The following is a 21,965-nucleotide window of genomic DNA, read 5'->3' as shown; positions in this document are numbered from 1 at the left end:
AATTATAACCATAATTTTGTAATAATTAGAATTTTATATTTCCAGGTTGGCACATGATGGCAAAGTTATGAGACCTGCACGAACGTTATTCAGTTATGTGCGGTATGCTTTTCAAAGTGGAGCCATTCAGCAAGTCAATCAAGTAGCCAGAAGGCAGCCACTACTAAAAACTGTGATATTTAGTGGTACAGTGGGCACAACATGTATTTATCTGGCTAAACACTACAAAGCAAGCTGCAAAAGTCCACAAATAGAAATGGAGCAAGAAAACAGTGAAGTTATAAAATACAAGTCTTCAAAACTGAAAGAAAACTTTTCTGCAAAAGCATCTCTTGAGTATAATGGGGAATATTTCATGACAGGGAGAGATTTCATAGAAGCTTGGATTACTGATGATTATTATGAAAAGGAAAAGATTGAACTTTATGATTCTGAGTATGAAGTATTGATAAACTCAGTTAAGGTTAAAGAGGAGCCTTCCTTTAACATGCTCTTTACATCAACAGCACTGATATCTTATCCTGACTACGTTTTCCTGCGCTCAATCTTACAGAGACCAGATGATTTGTCTGTGAAAAGTTTCCAAATGCTGGATCTAGATCTAAATGGGTCCATATGTATCAATGAATATTACAGTCTCAGCAAGCTGTTTACCAAGAATGATGAGGGTGATCCAAAGAAACATTTGAAAACAACATTACGTGTGCTTCTATTTGATCACACAGATGATGGAAAAATAACACAACCAAAGTTTGAAATACTTTTGAAAGATGTTCAAACAAACTGTTTAAAAGCAGAGTTCAACAAATATCGACAGAGAGAAAATAAACCAGGCATGATATCAGTTCAAGGGTTTATGAGGGCAATGTTGAGAAGAACCAAAGTTTCAGCAATCCAGAGGGCAAGATTTATTGATAAATCTGAGGTTTACACGGAACTTGATGCTATTACCTTCACCCAATTCCAGTCAATGATCACACTATTGAATAATTTCAGTGACTTTGAAGTTGCAGTGCGAATGTATCAAATAGCAAAGAAGCCACTTGCAAAAGGTGTTTTCAAACGGGCTGCATTCATATGTACTGGAGAAAAGCTTGATGATGAAATTGTTGACGTACTATTTTATATATTTGATGAGGCAGGAGATGGACATCTATCACATTCAGAGTTTGTTAACGTTATGAAAGAAATGGAAACAAATGTTTCTTCACAAAGAGAGAAGCAACACACAATTGGACAGTACTTTCGAAAGTGTGTTCGCAACGAAATGTTGAGATCTTATGCTTGAGTACCATCGGGATTTAAAATTATAGGTTTCGATCAAGCCCAGTAAATAACTATATAATATTTTCAATCTTTAATGTTTTGATCAGTATTTCTCAATCTGTACAATGAAACTAGTAAATTTTTGATTTCTGACTAATATACAGTGTTTCCAAAAAGCTCCCAAGCTTTCATTCTTATTAACGTTTCAGACTTGCTAACTAGCATGTTGTAAGCACTTTACATAATCAACTATGTCAGTCATAAGAGGGACACCAGTAATATAAGAAACAAAGCAAAAATTTTAACAAATTCCTGGAAAAAATCAATGTTTTTGTTCAAAGCCTAAAAAAGTACTACAAAGGCAACATGTTTATTCACCATTCAAACATCGAGAGCTAAATTAAAAACAACTGTACCGAATCAATTATTAATGGCTGTGTTTGGTCCTGTAGAAATATATTGTTTTTAATTCTAGCCGGTTAAAGATCTATAGCGAGTTAAAAAATTTATTTTATCTAAAATTTTTGAGCATTAGCAATTATGTTGTAGCGCGATGCACTACTGGGTCGCGCGCGCATCAAATAATGCTTCTCGCAACCACAAATCGGCGAGATGCGAAGGATTGACATCGTGAATCAAGCAATTAGCAATCCCTACACTTCCAATTTCAAAATATTGACCTGAAAATCTTTTTGACACGAGTGCGCGGCTCCCCCTGTATCATAGAAACTCTACTATAGTGAAACGACATTGGGGGTCACGTCGTCACGACGTGATACAACAAATTTCGGGGTGATTGCTCGAAAATGTGAAAAAATACGTCCGCGTCCTTTAAATTTGAATTAATTTATCCTTCACTGGCGCGGCTCAAGAATGATATAACACATTTTATTTAATCAAAAAATAGTGTTTTCTGGGTTTAAATTCATTAATAATGGACAAATTTAATTTTTGTGCCATGGCGCGCATTTTTTATATATTTTTACAAAAACAGTACGCGTTCAATTCAGTTTACGCAGCGCATACAATAAATGTATTTAATTGGTTTCAGCAATTAAGTTATATTGTATATTGTATTCACTTGTATCACGTGGTGACCCCCACGGTTGCTTCACTATAGTGTAGAGTTTCGACGATACAGGGGGAGCCGCGCACTCGTGCGCGGCGGGTCATACAACGTATAGTAGAGGCTCTTACGGGCAAAAAGACGTGTTTTCTGCTACGAGTTTAGAGACCTAACCGCTAATTGGACACAATAGTATGATGTCTAAGGATCGATAATATGTTAAGAAGTATAAATTTGGCCTTATTAGTCACGTGCTATACCAATGCGCGTTTTAAACTTTGACAGTCTATTACTCTAAGGCAAATAGAGCAATTATATTCATATTTTGTCAGCAATAAGATTACATTATTTTCTATTTAGTGTGAAAATATGAGTTAGAACGGACATAATCTCGCTGTGTTATAGCTGTTTGAAATTTATGATGAACGCGCAGGTGCCAATTGATAACAACTAAATGCTTTTGCGCGTAGTGCGCGTCGAAAATTTGGCAAAAACGCTTGCGGAGTGACAATATTCAAACTTCGATAAAGTATATAAAGTGGGTACTTCTCGGAAAGGAAAAATTTAGGCAAACACGATGTGACTATTTTTGGGTTGATTTAATACAACTGCAAAAAATTATTCAAACTTCAAGCAAAAAAGTCAAAATTTTTACCACTTTTTTGGATTTTTACCTCAGAACAAATAGAGGGATTTGTTTTATTTTTATACAATCTTGTGCGGCTGTCTTTCAGCTATCTTTATGCAAGTTTTGCCGACATGCCAACAAAATTAACTTGCTCAAAATATCAAAAAACATGGTTTTTTGGCCTATTTTTGGCCCAAAAATCGGTTTTTTGCGATTTTACCCCAGAACAATCAGTCCAATCATCTTGAAACCACTTTCAATCGATTCTACGGTCAAAAATACGTCTAGTAAGGTGTATCTGGGGTCCCTAACGTATCGAGCAGACAATGCCCGTAAGAGCCTCTACTAGTATGACAAGTACTCACCTATACTAGCTAGAAAATTGTTTAGCTGTATATTTTATATAATATAGCGCAAGCACCGATCAGCGATTATAATTAGTTAGTTTTATAAATTATTTTATGTGCAGCGTGGCCCAGTAGTTGGTAGTGCATTTTGCTTATAGCTGCAGCCGCTACAAAATCAAAAATTAACTTGATCATTGATTGATTGCACTGTTGAATGTTGTAGGTTTATATTTATAACCTACCAGGACGCGCGCCGAGTATGGAACAAATATTTTACGAGTATCACCCGTTAATGTTGAATGTCAACCCATCAAGTTACTGGGCCGCGCTCAGCCTGTCATTCCGCCAAATCTATATTCGCCAAATCTATATTATGTTAATGAACATAATAGCCTGGGGTCCTCAGGTAACCCATCAAGATCAGTTTTTTTAAAGCAAGAATGCAAAGCAAAATTACAAATTAATTATTTATTTTAGGTCGCGTACCGTACGCGTAGCACGTTTAGTTGAAGCGGCAAAGTTCTCCTTACTGGGCCGCGCTCAGCCTGTCATTCCGGCTAATCTCTATTATGTTAATGAACATAATAGCCTGGGGTCCCCAGGTAAAGTCCTCCAAAACATTAACATGATCAATATGCACACGATTTAAAATTAATAATTTATACTATACAAAACTCGCTAGTACATAGTACAGTTTATTGTTTACTGGGCCGCGCTCAGCCTGTCATTCCGCCAAATCTATATTCGGGCTGAGTGATTTACGACCTCCATCGCCTCAGAAAAAATGGCAGTACGCTCATTGGAAGTTGATGTGCGCGTGACCAGCATTCACGTGATCATTTAGAACCAATTGGGGCCTCAGAAAAGACACGTGCACGCAAACTGCCAATTGGAGAAAAGTAACGTATTAGCTAGAGGAGCCGCGCGATGAGTTAGATTGTAAAATTTGATTATTGGATTGTAAAATCGAGCGATATGAGTGTCATCAGTGATGTGCTGCTCACTGCACCTCGTGTTATCACACTGCACAGTTACATCGGTACCTCCTTCATGTTTATGTTGTTCCTGTAGTTAAAATATATTTTGATGACCTTTTCTTGCTCGTACGACATTTTAAAAAAATCGTCCAGTTGTCTACACTTGTTTATATTTGCTGCCCGACATTTACTTCGTTTAAAGACCCTAGCGAAAGATGTTAGCTTTACTTAATATCAAAGTAACATGGTCCTGTCATGACTACCACTCTGATGAGGGATGGTTTAGTTTGTCAATTTACTGGGCCGCGCTCAGCCTGTCATTCCGCCAAATCTATATTATGTTAATGAACATAATAGCCTGGGGTCCTCAGGTAATTTATTGTTTGCTTTTCTGTTGTTATAGAACAAGAAGCTTGGAAAAAATATTTTTCGTGTACTTTGTAATTCAACGTTTGACTATTATATAATTGACATGGTAAATTAGTAAACAGCAGCTCAAAAGAAATCGAAAACAATTTTTTCATGTTGTAAACTACATCATAATCTTAAGTACTAGGGATAGATTTATATGCGATTTCGAACATCAAAGAGGAATTATAATGAATGATATTACTTCATGATCACTTCAAAATACTAATGACAAGTTTTTTAAACATCCTATCCTGTCTACCAACATTTTAATGAATATGTGTTCCTTCCTTTATTCTTTTGAATGGAACTGTTTGTATACTACAAATAGTGATTGTAACTTAGAGATAAACTGCTATATTATTATATTTTTATATTTTTGTACCAATGTTCACCTAACTTAACGTCTCTCACTACACTGACACCATTGCCCGGCAATCAATTTTAAATTAAATTTTATTAACGATCTGACTACAGACTAGCGATCAACGTTCCCTGTAGCTCAACGGAGGGGGTAATCAGGGCACATGTTAATGAAAAATGTATGTGTCCTTCCACAATCCCTTCTGTTGGGTCACACGTTTATTGGGGACTGAGATCGCTAGCGTGTAACTAGAAGCAGTATATGTAAAGTAACATAGGTGATAGGTGATAGGCAATATGAAATTACAAATCTTATTTTATCCCATGGACTTATTAATTAATAGTTAGGGAATAATGCAAAATATCTGGGAAAAAATTTGCGACAAGCTGATTTTTACAGGAATGTGTTGTCCATAGTGTCGGAAACCACCCCAAAGAGTTTTGAATCTGGATCTGTTGAGCAAAAAAAGTTACAGCCAATTTTCTTCAGACGCGTATGTCAGCCTGAGGACCACACTTGAAAAACTCGTAACTATCGTAATAAAGACCCCCAGGAGCATTATAGGGGGTGCAAAATGACCGCAATAGTGACATTATGTGGGGCGAATCAGTGTTTTAGGGTCGTCAGATCTTTACTTATTGAGATAATTTCATTTTTATAGGCTAACCTCTCAAAAATTTACTAAAATTTTGAAATTTTACTTAAATTTGGAAATTTAGCAAAATTGTTGTAAAATTAAAACATTGTCTAGTTATCAGTATTCAAATTCTAAAATTTACTTTCAATCGTCAATTGATCCTTATATTAGTATAGTAAATAATATACATATCACATCAAATTCTGTAAAAAAAGGTCCTGAATTATTAGCATGGTGTCTTTGATTGGCAACTATTAGGTCACTTCTGGCTATCCCATTTCCTCGGAGTTGTTTGATTCTCCTGAATCGTCCTGTCTTTCGGGTGCATTAGTGCAACTTAATCCATGACATTGGCCACATGCAGGTAGACATTTAAAGCCATACTTCCGGCAGGAACACCTTAAGTACTTACAAGGGTTCTCAACCTCCGACGAGCAATTGCAGCAAATGAGGTTGAGCATCCCTGCCGGGGCAATCGCAGCTTTAGTCGGGATTGGCCGGTAGTATCCTTCAGAACTCATCTCCCATCCATAATGTAGTGGATTTAGACTTGCAGTGTCGAGTGTCACCCAGTTATGGTACTGAAGATATGATCTTAATATATGCTCAGCTGCAGAGGATGTAGACGGCGGTAGCCTTGATGGGTTGAGTTTTTTCTTTGCTATCATTCTACTGTAGCTGAAAATCTGAGAGTTTCAAGTGCCTTGGTTTTATCTCCATAGATATGTTGAAACAAGGAGAGGCCAGCTTCAATGACTTCATTTGTTGAAACTCTCACAGAGAGTAATGATGCTAAATGACCCTCCTCATGAAAAGAAACTGAAGTTCGAGATGTTATCGTCGAACAGCCGCACAGCTGCTCTTTGGACAACTTATCATGGTTTCATTTGCTTAATAAAAGATTTTATAAGAGCAGAACGGTTACATGACTTCGATCTACATCTTGCAATTGTGGCTAAGATGTTGCCTATCTTTGCAGCAGCAGGTCGAGGTCAGTACTCCAAAGCTCTACGGCTGTATCTTGAGCAGATTACCGTACTTGAGGTTCAGTATGGGGCACTAGTCAAAACGTTCAAGGTCGTAGGTCTGCACACAGTTCGATATAATGAACACGAGTGGTCTGGTGTGTGGACAGACCTGTCGATCGAACAGCGACTAATGAAGGCTGCAAAGTCATCAGGGGGTTTGTCTGAAGGGAGAATGCGAACTCATGAATCTGCCCATAAGTTATGGACTGCAACCCTCAATCAAATGGCGTTGATAAACGAGAGTGTCGATGAAGCTATTGCAGACTTATCCAATAAAAGAACAACAACAAAAGCCTCTAGTGCTAATCACTCAGATCTTAGCAAATCTTCTGTACAGAAAAATATTGCAGTGTTTACCAAGCTGTTGTGTTGGTTTAAAGATACAGCTGATTTCGACGAATCTGAAGACAAGACTAAAATGCTATCGTACTCAACGGGTCTCATATCACAGAAAGATAAGGATAATTTCAACCCAGAAGATTGCATTTCAGTTGGTACTGCCCTCCAGAAAGAGCTGGATGGCAAAAGCTTTATCGATAAGTTTCGAGTTAAAGGCAAAGTCGGAAACTTGACCCTTCTAAAGAGGACAGTGAGGGTGAACGAAAAAGACATTGTTATAGACTCATTGACAATTTTTAATCGGCTTGTCTTCGCATCTGAACGAGAGTCTACACTGGAGGAAAGCTTGCAATATGAGCTCACAGCAATGCCGATGAGTCTTTTTAACAATGAGCAGAATCTGCTCATCTGATGATGAGAAAGGCAAACAAGGCAGCCCTTGGGCAATACCTCAAGAATGTTGTTGATTGTACTGTGACATTTAGCAACCCATCCTCCCCATTAATAATTGATAGTGGATGGCTACTCTATCAAGTTACCTCGTTCACAGGCTTTGAAACATACGGCGACATAGCTAATGAATACCTTAAGCTAGTTCCGAAATCCGAACAGCGAAAAGTGATTGTTGTGTTTGATGGCTATGCCCGATCAACAAAAGATCATGAGCATCAGCGAAGAATCAAGGCATACTGCTCTGATATAGCTATTAAAAGTACTACTGTGTGCACAGTTCCGACGAAAAAACTGTTCAGCAACTCAAAGAACAAGCATGAGCTTATAAAGCTTCTTTTGAACGTTTTTACAGAACATGGAATTGAAGTACATGTAGCTGCTGATGATGCTGATACCATGGTAGCTAGTAAAGCTTTAAACTTGTCCTTCTACGAAGATGTTGAGGTAAAAGCAGAGGATACTGATATACTTTGCCTCCTTATTCATCATTTTACTGAGGATCACAATAAAATTGTGATGACGACCAGAAACGGCTCACACTCGATCAGTAAAATAGTAAATGCTCTTGATGCCAACATAAAACGCATATAACTGTTTGTTCACAGTTTCTCAGGATGTGACACGGTCAGCAGTATACATGGCTTTGGTAAGGTGAAGATATTGAAAAAGGCAGTTTCTTTTCATGAGGAGGGTCATTTAGCATCATTACTCTCTGTGAGAGTTTCAACAAATGAAGTCATTAAAGCTGGCCTCTCCTTGTTTCAACATATCTATGGAGATAAAACCAAGGCACTTGAAACTCTCAGATTTTCAGCTACAGTAGAATGATAGCAAAGAAAAAACTCAACCCATCAAGGCTACCACCGTCTACATCCTCTGCAGCTGAGCATATATTAAGATCATATCTTCAGTACCATAACTGGGTGACACTCGACACTGCAAGTCTAAATCCACTACATTATGGATGGGAGATGAGTTCTGAAGGATACTACCGGCCAATCCCGACTAAAGCTGCGATTGCCCCGGCAGGGATGCTCAACCTCATTTGCTGCAATTGCTCGTCGGAGGTTGAGAACCCTTGTAAGTACTTAAGGTGTTCCTGCCGGAAGTATGGCTTTAAATGTCTACCTGCATGTGGCCAATGTCATGGATTAAGTTGCACTAATGCACCCGAAAGACAGGACGATTCAGGAGAATCAAACAACTCCGAGGAAATGGGATAGCCAGAAGTGACCTAATAGTTGCCAATCAAAGACACCATGCTAATAATTCAGGACCTTTTTTTACAGAATTTGATGTGATATGTATATTATTTACTATACTAATATAAGGATCAATTGACGATTGAAAGTAAATTTTAGAATTTGAATACTGATAACTAGACAATGTTTTAATTTTACAACAATTTTGCTAAATTTCCAAATTTAAGTAAAATTTCAAAATTTTAGTAAATTTTTGAGAGGTTAGCCTATAAAAATGAAATTATCTCAATAAGTAAAGATCTGACGACCCTAAAACACTGATTCGTCCCACATAATGTCACTATTGCGGTCATTTTGCACCCCCTATGGTGCTCCTGGGGGTCTTTATTACGATAGTTACGAGTTTTTCAAGTGTGGTCCTCAGGCTGACATACGCGCCTGAAGAAAATTGGCTGTAACTTTTTTTGCTCAACAGATCCAGATTCAAAACTCTTTGGGGTGGTTCCTGACACTATGGGCAACACATTCCTGTAAAAATCAGCTTGTCGCAAATTTTTTCCCAGATGGTCCTGTATTAATGTTAATTGTCCCTAACTATAAGGGCTGGTGGTGGTGTCATCGTTTGTCGTACTCAAACGGCGGCTTTGATGTTAGCTATTACAAGTTAGGCAGCTGCCGATAAGATGCCGCGCGCGTTCAGCGTACGGCTTTTCGTTTTTGATTTTACAAAGCAACTTTTAATGATTATTAATGAAATTATCCGATATTTATAATTCAATATGTATTAATTCTTCTGTGGAAAATAGCAATTTTATTTTACTAAATTGTATTTTACTAACATTATACGGTAAATGATAAGTAAGATTGAATTTAATTGATGAACTTTGGTCGTATAATAGCTGTGCCAAACTTTCGACCAATTATAATGAGTAAGGGTATGTTATCTACACTATATTGGGAAATGGTCATTATGAATATTTTTAGTGAATACTATTGTTAGTTCAAACTTATCATTCCGTTTTACAGTTGATACCTAGTTATCCTATTGCGATTTGGTGGTCAAATATGTTTTAAATCTAAAAGTGTGACAAGATTCTTTTGACACTATTTCTGTTTTATGAGATATTGTGGATACTCAACATCCTCAGATATCCGAATTGATGCTTTTATATACTTTTAAGTTGAATGATTGGTGACTATTTATTAGCCGAATATTGTATGTTGCCAGTTGGATATGTTTTCTAGCAGCTGGTCTGCTGATCAAATTATACGCCAAAATATTGGAAGAATAAAATTAGTTGATCATTTCTCTGTCACAAAAACTTCATCAGAACTCAAATCATTTGTTGTATAGTAGTGTTGAAAGTATACTTTTACTGGTATTGCTATAGTTTAAATCTAATGTATAATATTGCAACTAATCTCACACACACACACACACACACACACACATACAAAGACACAAAGACACAACTTCTATTAGCTGTCAGTTATTTTATTAAAGTCGAAGTTTGGGTATGTCATCAATTGAACAGATTTTTTCTTTTACATCTTGTTTTAAACATGTGCTCTGTTTTCCCCTTACAGAAGCAGCAAAAAGAGAAGTGTGACAAAAAAGAAAACTTTAATTAGGCCCCCAAATTCTATTGGTTGAGTTTGTTTGTAATTTACATTTATTTTACACATATTTTGTTAGCTTAATTCAGAACGATTTGGTATAACAGTTGTCTTAATCAGTTATAGTTAGTATGATGTAGTGGACGATACTTATTAGCCTTTAAAGTGCATTGGTTCATTTTCCAATGGACCACAGCCACTGCAACAAATGCTTCTACACTTACTGCACGAAAAGCGAGGTAAGTTTGCTAAGTACCTTACTCGGGATTATTATAACCGGGATAAAGTGGTGGGTTTTGGAAGATTCCGCCATATTTTTCCCGGTCAAAAATTTTACCAGTCATAAAAAAACCCGCCGACTCAGATTATGGGGTTCCAAGGGGGTGGTGATCATCATATTTTACCTGAAGTCTCATATGTGCTAGAGAAGACTTCTGAGGCAGTGGATGGAGGGCTGTAACTTTATTGGCGGTTGCTACCATAATTTCGTTATAAAAATCACAATTTGGTTATAGAAATCAGATTTCAGGGTAGACCGTGATTCCCACTTTTCTTGCCCATGAAGTGAGTAAACTGTGCCACTATTTCATGGTCCACGGTGGATTGATTACTGGAGCAGTTGAAGATGCAAAGCCAAGACGTTCCCCAATACCATGCGGTGGGCAGGAAATTAAGCTCCGGCTGACCTTCAGAGCAGTAGCCCCATTAGCGGACAAAATGAAAGTCTTGTTAAGACAACAATACAACTTCGAATTTGACGGTCAGCAGCAGGGGGATATCAATAATGATAATGGAGGGGACATTAGCGATAATGAGAATGAGAATACGCTTTAATGAAGATTTGACTTATTATTGCTATAGATTTATTTTCTTTTAAATACTAGACGTGTCTTTTTTTCTATTTCTGAGTAATATCAGTAACTGTAAATTGAAATAACTTCTTTAACAAGTAACAAAAACAGAAATTTCGGTTGAAAATTTGTTGACCTCTGAAAAAAAACTTGAAAGGTCGGCCACCGGTAAATACATGACCGGGATAATTTGGCGGGTTTTGGGAAATTCCGCCATATTTTTCCCGGTTATTAATTTTCCCAGTCATAAATTAACCCGCTATAATATTCCCGAGTAAGGTAATTATGGAATCAATAGAAGAAAACAGTTTTGAGAACTGTTCTGGTATTCTTTAGTAACACTTTTGTTTTGAAGTACGATTTGTAATTATTGTATTAAATGTTATGTTTTTTTCAAACCAGCTGAATTGGACAAAGTTTCATTTCTCATATTCTTTGACATTTAAAAACCTCAGTGTCCAGTGGTGTATTGTAAGACAGGATGTCATGCACGACTCCATGAGTGTAAAACTAAAGATCACACTCTGGTGTGCCCTCTGGAGGTTGTTAGCTGTATCAATGCAGAGAGTGGATGTACTATGAAGGTGGTTCGGTACCAGATGTCCGCACATCTCAGTGTGTGTCCAGCTTATGTTGTTATTTGCTGTTTCCAGGTGAGCGCATATAAACAACTTTCCTTGATATTTGAACTTCATAAAATTAAATTCATCAGAAAAGAAAAGTTGGTTGTTTTATCATTTGTACCATTTAGTCAGATTTATAAAATGTTCACTTTCATCAGTGGGTAAGGAAGATGTTGCAGGACAGTGCCCCAAACCATTCTCAATTCCTAAGAAGACCAAAAGACTGTTCAAGACAGCTTGATCTAGCTCTCACTTTCTTTGATCAAAAACGAGGTAATGTTAGCTTTTATCACGTACCTATCACTTCTCAATACCTTCTGTGGAAAGCTGAGTTATCAAAGTCCCAGAAAATTGAAATTGTCGCTTGCTCCAAAAATTGGTGTTTTTTTATTGACGACAGGCGTGAACAAATCTGACACTGAAAAGTTCTCTTTACCACGTCAAGTTTCGGTGAAACTAGGAAACAAAAATTAAGCACTGTCCAACAAGACAGCTGTTAATTGAATATAATAAATTTATAAGTGTGTATTTTCAGGTAATAAGAAACTGCTCCGGTACACTGGAAAGAAAGGAATTAAGGCTTGTCAGGATGTAGAAATTGGAAGAGACAATTTCAGTGAGTATTTTCAAGTTTATCGTTTTGAAATTAATGTTAATAAATTAACATATACCTAGCATGGTCTCAGCATCTATTATCGTGTGACAACACTTTACACGTTCTATATACACAGTGCTGTTGTGTTATTGTCTTATCTATATTCTCTTCTCAAGGACTAAAGAGCTTCAAAGAAATTTATCTTTATTCACCCCTCACACAACACTACATATCTGATATCATCACTCATATTGTTTTAATAATAACTATAAAACCTCATGTAGTCTTGTGAGAAGTGTTATCTTATGTTATAGTCCGGGAGGGACTAGAAGAAGTAGACAGCGCCACTTCCTTGAGCTATTAATAGTAACAAGCTACATAACTATCTGCTGCTCACATGTTATTATGCTCATTATCATGTTTTGGCACGTAACAATATGCATTATGTACAAGGAAACATTGCATAACCCGTCCGGCGTCCAACAGCTCATCGTCCATATATTAACCAAATGTCACAATGTACCTATAGATAATACACATTGTAACAGCTAATTTTCATTTTGCATACACTTGCTCAAACACATAGACCTTTGTCTAAAGCCTCTAGCAATGCCTCTAAAGCCTCTAACAGCTACAGCAAATCCAGGGCACGAGGGATTATGCAAATGTAGAGTTAAAGTATAGGAGGGTTAAATGGTCATTACACTTACTACACACAGGCACAATCAGGTCTGTGTGTGAACTCCCCTCTAGTGTGCGTGTTCTTTAGTCCGGGTAAATCTGATGTGAGGCGAGCTAAAAAGAGTGGGTAGCAGGGTGGTAGAAGTGTAGGCCCTCCCTCCAAGAGGTTTATTTAATGACATGACCTGGATCTGGAGATTAGTTTTGTACACTATTCCTGAGCTGATTTTAATGGTATGTACAAAGATTAAAGGTCCAGAGTGTTTTCTAATCTTCTAAAGTTCTAAACACTGGTCATCGTCCACTGGTAGCGGGTTTTCCATTTTAGCACATTTCTATAAACCTATTATCAGATATCTGATATCTTGAACAAGTTGGTACTTGGTTGCTGCCAATTATCCTTACAAAGAAGTTAGGTTAAAATATGTAGGTACCCACGTTTTCAGCATATTTTCAGCCAAGAGTTAAGACATAAGAGTAAACATTATTTGATCAGAAACACACCCTGGCCTCCTGCAGGGGTAACAGTTTAATCAAATCGAGCTCCACTCTAGAGTCCAGGGACCTTATATTTAACACACGCACTCTCACACTAATAAGTCCAGGGAGAGAGAGGGAGAGAGAGAGAGAGAGTGTTCCCTGAATCTCACTAAGAGTCCAGGGAGAGTTAGACTCAAGAGTTCCTCCCTGAATCTCTGCCTACGAGAGGAGGTGCAGCCTATAACAGTGGTAAGAGTCCTCACTGTTCCCTGAATCTCTGCCTACGAGAGGAGGTGCAGCCTATAACAGTGGTAAGGTTCCTCACTGTTCCCTGAATCTCTGCCTACGAGAGGAGGTGCAGCCTATAACAGTGGTAAGGTTCCTCACTGTTCCCTGAATCTCTGCCTACGAGAGGAGGTGCAGCCTATAACAGTGGTAAGGTTCCTCACTGTTCCCTGAATCTCTGCCTACGAGAGGAGGTGCAGCCTATAACAGTGGTAAGGTGCGCACATTAGGCAGTCCTCACTGTTCCCTGAATCTCTGCCTACGAGAGGAGGTGCAGCCTATAACAGTGGTAAGGTGCGCACATTAGGCAGTACACCCCCTCTTATACATGTGTGTAGAGTGTAGACAGGCCATTACGAGGAAGTGAGCCATCTTACTGTCACGTGATATGTAGAGTTGTGCACGTGCGCACTGTACACAAGGTTTATACTGTTAACCAAATGATGAGCAATGTGAAACCATGATCATTGAGATCTCTTAAACTACTTACAACACTACGAATCCATTATGTTTATTGAGTATTATGAGATGTAAGCGTCTTAACCAGGTGTAGCCACAGCCTGGCTCCATAATATAAAGGATTTGTTTTACCTATAGATGAAAAGCTGGAATAAACTAACTGGCCTTCAAGCTAACTTAGCAGCTTATTTCATCGAGTCCACTGTTTTCTCCTGACCAGTGATAAAGAGTAACGTCTCGTTATTTGTCTAGTATTAGCCAATACAGTGGACATTGGACACTGTGTGGCCACTAGGGAGAAGTGTGGCATCTTACTGTAGACTTGCTAATACAGTCACTCGTTATCCTTTAGATCGCGACAATGCCTACGTCAATGAATCTGTAAAACAGCCAGTTGTGAACAAATAAGGATTTAGATTTTTCTGGAGATTGTAAGAGACTGTCAGACTTTAAATGCCAGGTATCCTCTTAAGCGTCTTAAGACAAATGAGCCCGTCATATTTCCACGAATCCGGCTTTGATAAAATACAAGAATGCTTTTTCGCAGACTATTGTAACTTTATTCATAAAGCTTATAAGCTATTGTAGACTGTAGCTTTGTTTAGAATATAGACCACCCATATCTTATTTTGAGGTTATAATTCTAAATATTCTTTACATCCTAGAGTAGCTGGCTAACAGTCCATACTCCATACCTAATTAACCTAATTTACAGCAAAAAGAAGGGTAACCAATTAACTTGATAAGTCAAACTCGGAGATAGTACAGGTCATTTATGATGATATCCGATACCACCCCTGTGTATGTATCTAGTTGTTCAATAACACGACAACTTAACCAAATTACCGGGACAAATAACCCAGTGCTCCTCCTCACAGTTACCAATAACTCACTATTTCTCAGACTACAGCTACTCCTACAACCCCGCACACCCGGCCCCCGGTTCACTACAGTGGTACCGGACCAGTACCGCACTTGGCAAGCCGCCAGGCTGCAGGCGGCCTCCCTACATGACGCCAGTACCCACATTCCTGCAGAACTGCGCGGCGTACACTCCTCCTGCTCCTCTACACTGGACTAAACCCATGTTCCTTATCGCTAATAAGCTACCCAACAAAGTAAAGGTAAGGTACAGTTTCTCAGCTTCTTTAGATAATAGAGCTTTTACATGCAGATAAACAAACATTTTTTGATAAAAATAAACTTGTTCAGGTAAAGTTGTGCAAAATAGTTTTGTGGTGTTTAGTAGGAAGCATCACAGCTCTCCACAGACAAAGTAAAACAGGGCAAATGACTGGTGAAAACTAATGAAATAAACGACGTTTCGACACTCATTGGCCTTTTACTAAGTATTTAAAAGGCCAATGAGTGTCGAAACGTCGATTGTTTCATTAGTTTCACCAATATTTTGCCTTGTTTCACTTTGCCTGTCGATAATATGCTCCTTAATAAAAACTACAATGTTTAAACTCACGCGATCTATGAAAATAGTTTTGAACAAATTTAAAAACTCAAGCTCTGAATACAGAAATATAGCCAAGTTTTTAGCAAGGTTCTTAGCAAGGTTCTTAGCAAGGTTCTTAGCCAAGTTCTTAGCCAGGTTCTTAGCCAGATTCTTAGCCAGATTCTTAGCCAGGTTCTTAGCCTAGTTATGCTTGCTATAAAAATATTTAAAGAATGCCGATGAATACTTACAAGACGTAGATAACTCTTAAGTGCCAATATCAAACGTCCAACACATGTTTTAACAAACTGTTTGCTCTCAAATACATGCTTTAGCGTAAATAAAGTGATTCTTTGAAGTTTGAGCAATATGCAAAAGGCATCAAACGATAGTTTCTGTCGGAATGCTTCAACTATTGATGCTTACATTCTTTGATTCGCTTCGATATTCCAAGAATCTATCAACTTTACTTAATATTAAAGCTATTCAAATACCACCTGACTCCTAATATTAAATGTACTATAAATGAACTCTCCGCTAAGCCATAGTGCCCACAGGTTCATATCAGAGAACAGAAGGTTCCCAACCCAACTGAAGTTGATAAATGTCTATTTGGCAGCTCTCACGAAGACAAAGAAGTCGTAAGTCACATTCATAAAATCTTTTAAAGATTCTAAAAGCTGGACACATCGGTGCGTTGATTCCGCAGAAAACAACCCATATGTTTAAGAGAACATTCAATATTATAGTAATATAGATTATAGGGGTATATAAGCTACATTGAACCCGCCATTTACTTTACCAAAACTAGACATTGAGTTTATAAACACTAACAATCACAAAACTGGACATTGAGTTTATAAACACTAACAATCACTTAATACAATAGATCCCACAACCCTCTGTTTCAGTGCGCGCGGATTGAACCCTCCTTCTCCTGTTATAACATCATAGCAATCAACAACCTCCCTCTTCTCCACAGATCAGAGGCTAGTCTACATCTCTCCTGTGGGCAGATGTTACGTAGAGATCAGGTGTCTGCCCATGCGGACACTGTTCATAACCGGATCATGGCAGGTACAGGGCTGTAATAGTATTTGTAGTAGTAGTTGTAGGGCTGTAATAGTAGTTGTAGTAGTAGTAGTTGTAGTAAGAAGTGTTTCATATTCAGGGCTGTGGAGTTAAACCGTAACATCCTAGAGGGGACCCTTCATAACAATATCATATGTTTCTAACTTCCTCCTGCTCTTTTTAGAAATGGAACTTTTGAACTGGAGAATAGGCTCATCCAGCGTAATTATATATCATCTTAGTGACTAGTGTAAGTTCCAACCAGTGCAGTCAGCAGTGATTAACTTTCCCTGAGCAGTAACTTTTCATTAATCACGTGCCTCATACTCATTAGCAACTGCACGAGACTGGGCAACCTAACAGCAATAAAGCAATACCTCGTCAAAAGGCCTCTATGAACTTAGAATTCTAGACTGGGTGCAATATTCCCCTTCGAATCACAAAAGCTTTTGTCCAGGTATAATGGACGGGTGGATGATAGAAAGATGTCCCTTATCAGCTTACGGATGTGAACATTACCAGATAAGAATACAACCTAAGGGAGGAAAACAGGAGGTGAGAAACTGCAATTTAGGTGTAATTTAGGTGGATCTCGAGATATTGCATCCTATTTATAAGAAGTTGTCTCCAAAAGTAAACTATGCCAGTAAATTATACCGGCCCCCTAAATACGTTGCTATCAGGTGAAATTTGATGACGATTTGGGAGTGTTTTATCTGCGAACTAAGGAGGAACTCCCCGCCCCTACTTCATGTTATATTCCTCAGCTACCAGCTGAGATCTGGTGTCTTATCGGTCAGTGATCAAATTATTTGTTAAAATTTAAATTAAATAAAATCAAAATTCACGTGGCAGCATATTAGTTTGGGCGTTTTTATCTTTAAATGAATTAATTGTTCCGTACTATGCATATAGTAGTTTATATTTTTGTATTTTGTAAATTTGTAATTTCACTAGTCACGGAGTCACCCTCATCTCAAATTTTCCTGTTTAAATTCCACATTTTCAACACCTAAATTCACAGACTAGACGCCGCCACTAACTCGTTATATACCTGTCATTAACTACCTTAGACGCAATTAAAGTTCACCAATAGTTTCACTTATAAACCTAGTCGACCGATAGTATCATTTACAAACAAGTCACGTGTCTTGTTTCACTCCTGATGATATCATTTGTCATCCTCCTTATAAATACACCTATCACGTGACTTTAGCGTGAAAGTTTTAATCTATTTATCCAAGATTGTGAGCTATCAAACTAATTTCGTATTTGTACTGGAAAATGTAAATCAAAACATGTAGATGTCACTGCTTACCTGGATTACCTATCCTAGACCAAGCCATTGACCAGCAAAATGTTGGCGAGTAAACTGATAAAAACTTGTAAATTCCTTAAAAAGTGAGATTCCTCAAATATTCCTTTAACACCACATTCCTACAGGTCAATACTGCGACAGCTACACTCTAGCCCAACTCTGTTCCGTCTCCTTCCTTCACCACACTATCTCTGCGCAGCTCCTCCAATCCCGGGGTCTCGCGCACAAGCGATGGACGCGCGGACTGGGACCGCGTCTCTGGGACAAACAGCGCAAGGTAATAAGCGATGACATGCGCACGCTTGTTAGTATTAGCTGCTCCTTTGCTGCATGCAAGCGCTGGGAGCCTAGACCGGAGGTTTGTTGCATGTTTTTATTTTGATTTTTGTTTGTTTGGATATTTTATTGGATACAATTAAACTAAAACAAATGAATTTGTATCCTCTCAAAGTATACAGTTGATGTTGACTGTTAACGACATTGTATTGATGCTTGATTTTCCTAAGCTCAGACTATGCTCTAATGCATGTAATTTCTGGACCACATCTTACATACTGAGTGTGCTTGTTGTAGACTACTAATCCTAGTTTATCACGTTTACAATCAATCAGTCTGATTACTGGGCGTGTATTAGCGAGTAACAAGGTGTATTTGTGAGAAAACAAAACCAGTACAATATACACGACAAATGCACGACAAATGCACGACAAATGCACGACAAATGCACTATAAAATATAAATGCACGACAAATATAGAGATGAGCTGTGTTTCATTAAATTAACCTTTATAACTTATTATGTTTAGAAAGTGAACATAATGGACAAATTATATTGTTTATCTGGATGTTTAAATGCTTTTCAGATCCTTTTAGTCAAATCGGTAAGAATAGATGTCGTGAAGTCGCTGTCTCTTTCTGTCCAATATTGTCTCTCTGTTAATCACTCTTTCGTCTTTTCTCAGAGCTGCTGTCTCTTGTACTTTCCCAGTAATCTGCATGTTTACTTTATTTGTTACTGCTGAATTAATTGTATGCATGTGCATGTGTATGCTAATAAATGTTCGTTTCCATTTGCATGTACGCAGCTGCTTTGGAATTTATTAATCATTAATCAAGTATTACTTACAAATTGTATATAAATATCCTACAGTAGTAGTACTAACCACTAATAGTAGTAATCCAACCAACATCCTTCAAGAAAAGAGATAATGTGCCGCATATCAGAAGAGTTTGATAAATTAACCCCATATTTCCAGGCGAACTGGGGTATCACCGCCTCCCTAACGAATACGCTGGAGTGGGAACTAGCAGACAACCCCCATATTTCAATTCACATGAACAAGTGTCCGTGGAATGTGCGCACGGAACACCGCGCGGACCTCGCCCAGGTCTACGGACACCCCATCATAGACCCCTCCGTTATTATACGTAATTTTTAGTCGGTACAGGTGTTACGTGTGTGTGTGTTTGCCCACATCCAGAAAGTTTTAAATTGTCCTAAAACAAATAAAAATAAAAAGGGAAATAAAGGTCAGGTCTTCGAAAAATTTCCTTTTTGGCACCAAATTTCCGCGCAGATAATCTGCTCATCTGCCGTCTTTCTGGATGTGGGTGTGTTTGTGTGTGTGACGGGTTTTATTGCTTTTCTGGGAATTGTTTGAGAAATATTACTTTATATAATCTGAGAAATTTAGCTGAGTTATATTTGTGTGATCATGCGAACCGTTTTTCTCTGTTTTTAACACGTGATTCTTTTATTGCTGTTTTACTTTTATTTGTATATTTCAACTACAAGTTTATTTATAGATGAAAGAGCTCTGAAAAATATTTAATATTGATTTATTCAACAATTTCTCCGATGAATTTTGACGTTGTATATAATAGTATCATGATACTTACTAATATGTATAATTATTTATTGGCTTTAATTTCATTGCTGAACTACAATCAATTGTTTTCATTTCTTACCACAATGGTTTTTGGAAACTCACCAACCACGAATTCGTACAACTGCTTAATACAGACAACAATTACTAAAATGTAGCACAGTACACAGAATATGGTGTTGTCACCACCACGTGACGTCATCATAATACCACGTGACGTCATCACAATACCACGTGCTGTTAAACCCTGCTACACCACACTCAACACAGTCTAATAAAACCTATATCCTATAAAACCTAGACTGTAATGTTTGGTAACTGCTAATACCTGGCTTCTAACGAGGAGCAATTAGACAATGTGGGGGTGGTTTTAACAACTACTGCAGACTCTCTCCTGTTGACAACTTGTGGTGCTACGTCACACGTGGTTTCTGTTAAGCACGTGCTTTCTTGAAAACATGTGGTTCTTTGTGAAATGTGTGGTTTCTGTAAAACAGATTTTTGTGGTGGATCCAAGTAGTGATGTTGGGAAATGTATATTGTATAAAACAAAAGTTATTAATTCTACAGTGTGCAGCAGTGCTAGATGGTTAGTGTCGAGTTGTTTATTGTACGTAATCTCTTATAAGTGGTTTGTAATTTATTCCCATAATTTATGTATTATCATAGAGATCTCAACTCTAAGAAAAACGTCCTGAATCTAAACTGCAATATTAAAACTACCTGTAAAACAACTAGCATCTGCCAACATGTGCAGATTAGATTTACATCTATTTCCAGCTGCACACGCACACATGCAAACCAGATTAACATGTAGCGCTTGTGTCAATAAGTTAATGATTTGACTAATCGAACTGGAAATGGAGCCAAGACAGCACGCTTGGTAACCAATCAGCAGTGTGGAGTTTGCTGGGAATTGTTAGGATAATCAATGGATCATAATCAGCATGTGTTTGATTGATGTATCTGGGATAGTGGGTCAATTTGTACCTGGGGAAAATTCTACTAAAATTATAGATTATAGATAGTGATAGCCTTACTAAAAGTTGTATAGTATAGTTAATTATTATGAAACTAATTTATGCACTTGAAATATTAAGGTCTAAGGACCTACATGATGACAGATGAAATTTAGACTTTTAATCCTGTTGTAGAGTTGTAGCTTATACTCTTACACACAGTACATTGTTGGATCAGATAATAAAGACACATCGTTTAGTGTGCCCACGATTAGAGCACAGTTCAGTCACAACAATGCACACCCCTGTAACCACAACGTTTAGGCTATCTCTAGACAATCAAATATATTAACCTATATTGTAGGTGTATTTTAGAAGCACACTACTGAGTAGGTAAAGTACAGCACTACTGGATTCAGCAGTGGTATTGTATACTGGTCGGGAACTACTTGCTTTATGCTATTTTCCAGTATTCAAACCAGATTGTGCTGCACATAATTAGTCCTTATACGGGGTTTCAGTTTATACCAAATAAGGCATAATGATTTTTGGTGGATGTAAGCAGGTTGTCTCAGCACTACAATTATAGTAGCTTGTGTGATATGTAGCTAGATATATGGCCATGTAGCGTATTCTGAAAGACAGCATACCACAATCCAGCTCCGACAGGGTGTTGATATCCGAACATTCTTTTACTTAACTTAATGTCAACACCTTACCTATAACTATCTGGTAAAACTGAATGGCACGATTTATATTTCAGTATCAAAATATTTGTCCTGTACGTAGGTTGTGCGTCATTCAGCTCGTATGATAATGGCAGGGTCATGTGCTTGTGCGTTGTAACATTGCACCAAATCAGACGGTTCCAGGGCACGTGTTGTAAGATTAGTGTATGCACTAATCTCGCTAGGTCTGCAAATTTAATGTTTACTGTTCCAAATAGTATGTAGAGTAATGTACAGTTGTCTTATTGGATGAG

The 21,965-nt window shown here is 37.8% G+C and overlaps 2 protein-coding genes across 4 annotated transcripts; both read left to right on the top strand.

The window, feature by feature from the left end:
- Positions 1 to 67: 67 nt before the first annotated feature.
- LOC134820279 (calcium uptake protein 2, mitochondrial-like) lies at positions 68 to 1,500 on the top strand. The gene has a single exon (XM_063830516.1). The coding sequence runs from the start codon at positions 68 to 70 to the stop codon at positions 1,286 to 1,288; it is 1,221 nt and encodes a 406-aa protein (XP_063686586.1). The 3' UTR covers positions 1,289 to 1,500.
- Positions 1,501 to 10,450: 8,950 nt separating this feature from the next.
- Positions 10,451 to 20,083, top strand: LOC134819515 (F-box only protein 30-like). Of its 3 annotated transcripts, XM_063829477.1 has the most exons (12): positions 10,451 to 10,571; positions 11,639 to 11,836; positions 11,965 to 12,079; positions 12,342 to 12,422; positions 15,210 to 15,430; positions 16,308 to 16,391; positions 16,662 to 16,827; positions 17,279 to 17,376; positions 17,505 to 17,616; positions 18,265 to 18,497; positions 19,002 to 19,019; positions 19,395 to 20,083. In XM_063829477.1, exons 1-12 carry the CDS (start codon positions 10,518 to 10,520, stop codon positions 19,575 to 19,577), a joined length of 1,563 nt encoding a protein of 520 aa, XP_063685547.1. In that variant the 5' UTR covers positions 10,451 to 10,517; the 3' UTR covers positions 19,578 to 20,083. The 3 variants fall into 3 exon arrangements, with proteins under 3 accessions (XP_063685547.1, XP_063685549.1, XP_063685548.1); XM_063829479.1 differs by lacking the exon at positions 19,002 to 19,019 and having other exon boundaries at positions 18,265 to 18,416; XM_063829478.1 differs by lacking the exon at positions 19,002 to 19,019.
- The last annotated feature ends 1,882 nt before the right edge of the window (positions 20,084 to 21,965 follow it).

The sequence above is a fragment of the Bolinopsis microptera genome, chromosome 8 (genome assembly GCF_026151205.1).
Source record: "Bolinopsis microptera isolate Bmic1 chromosome 8, MBARI_Bmic_1.0, whole genome shotgun sequence".
In the NCBI taxonomy this organism is placed as follows: Eukaryota; Metazoa; Ctenophora; class Tentaculata; order Lobata; family Bolinopsidae; genus Bolinopsis; species Bolinopsis microptera.
This window is presented reverse-complemented; position numbering and strand designations above follow the sequence as displayed.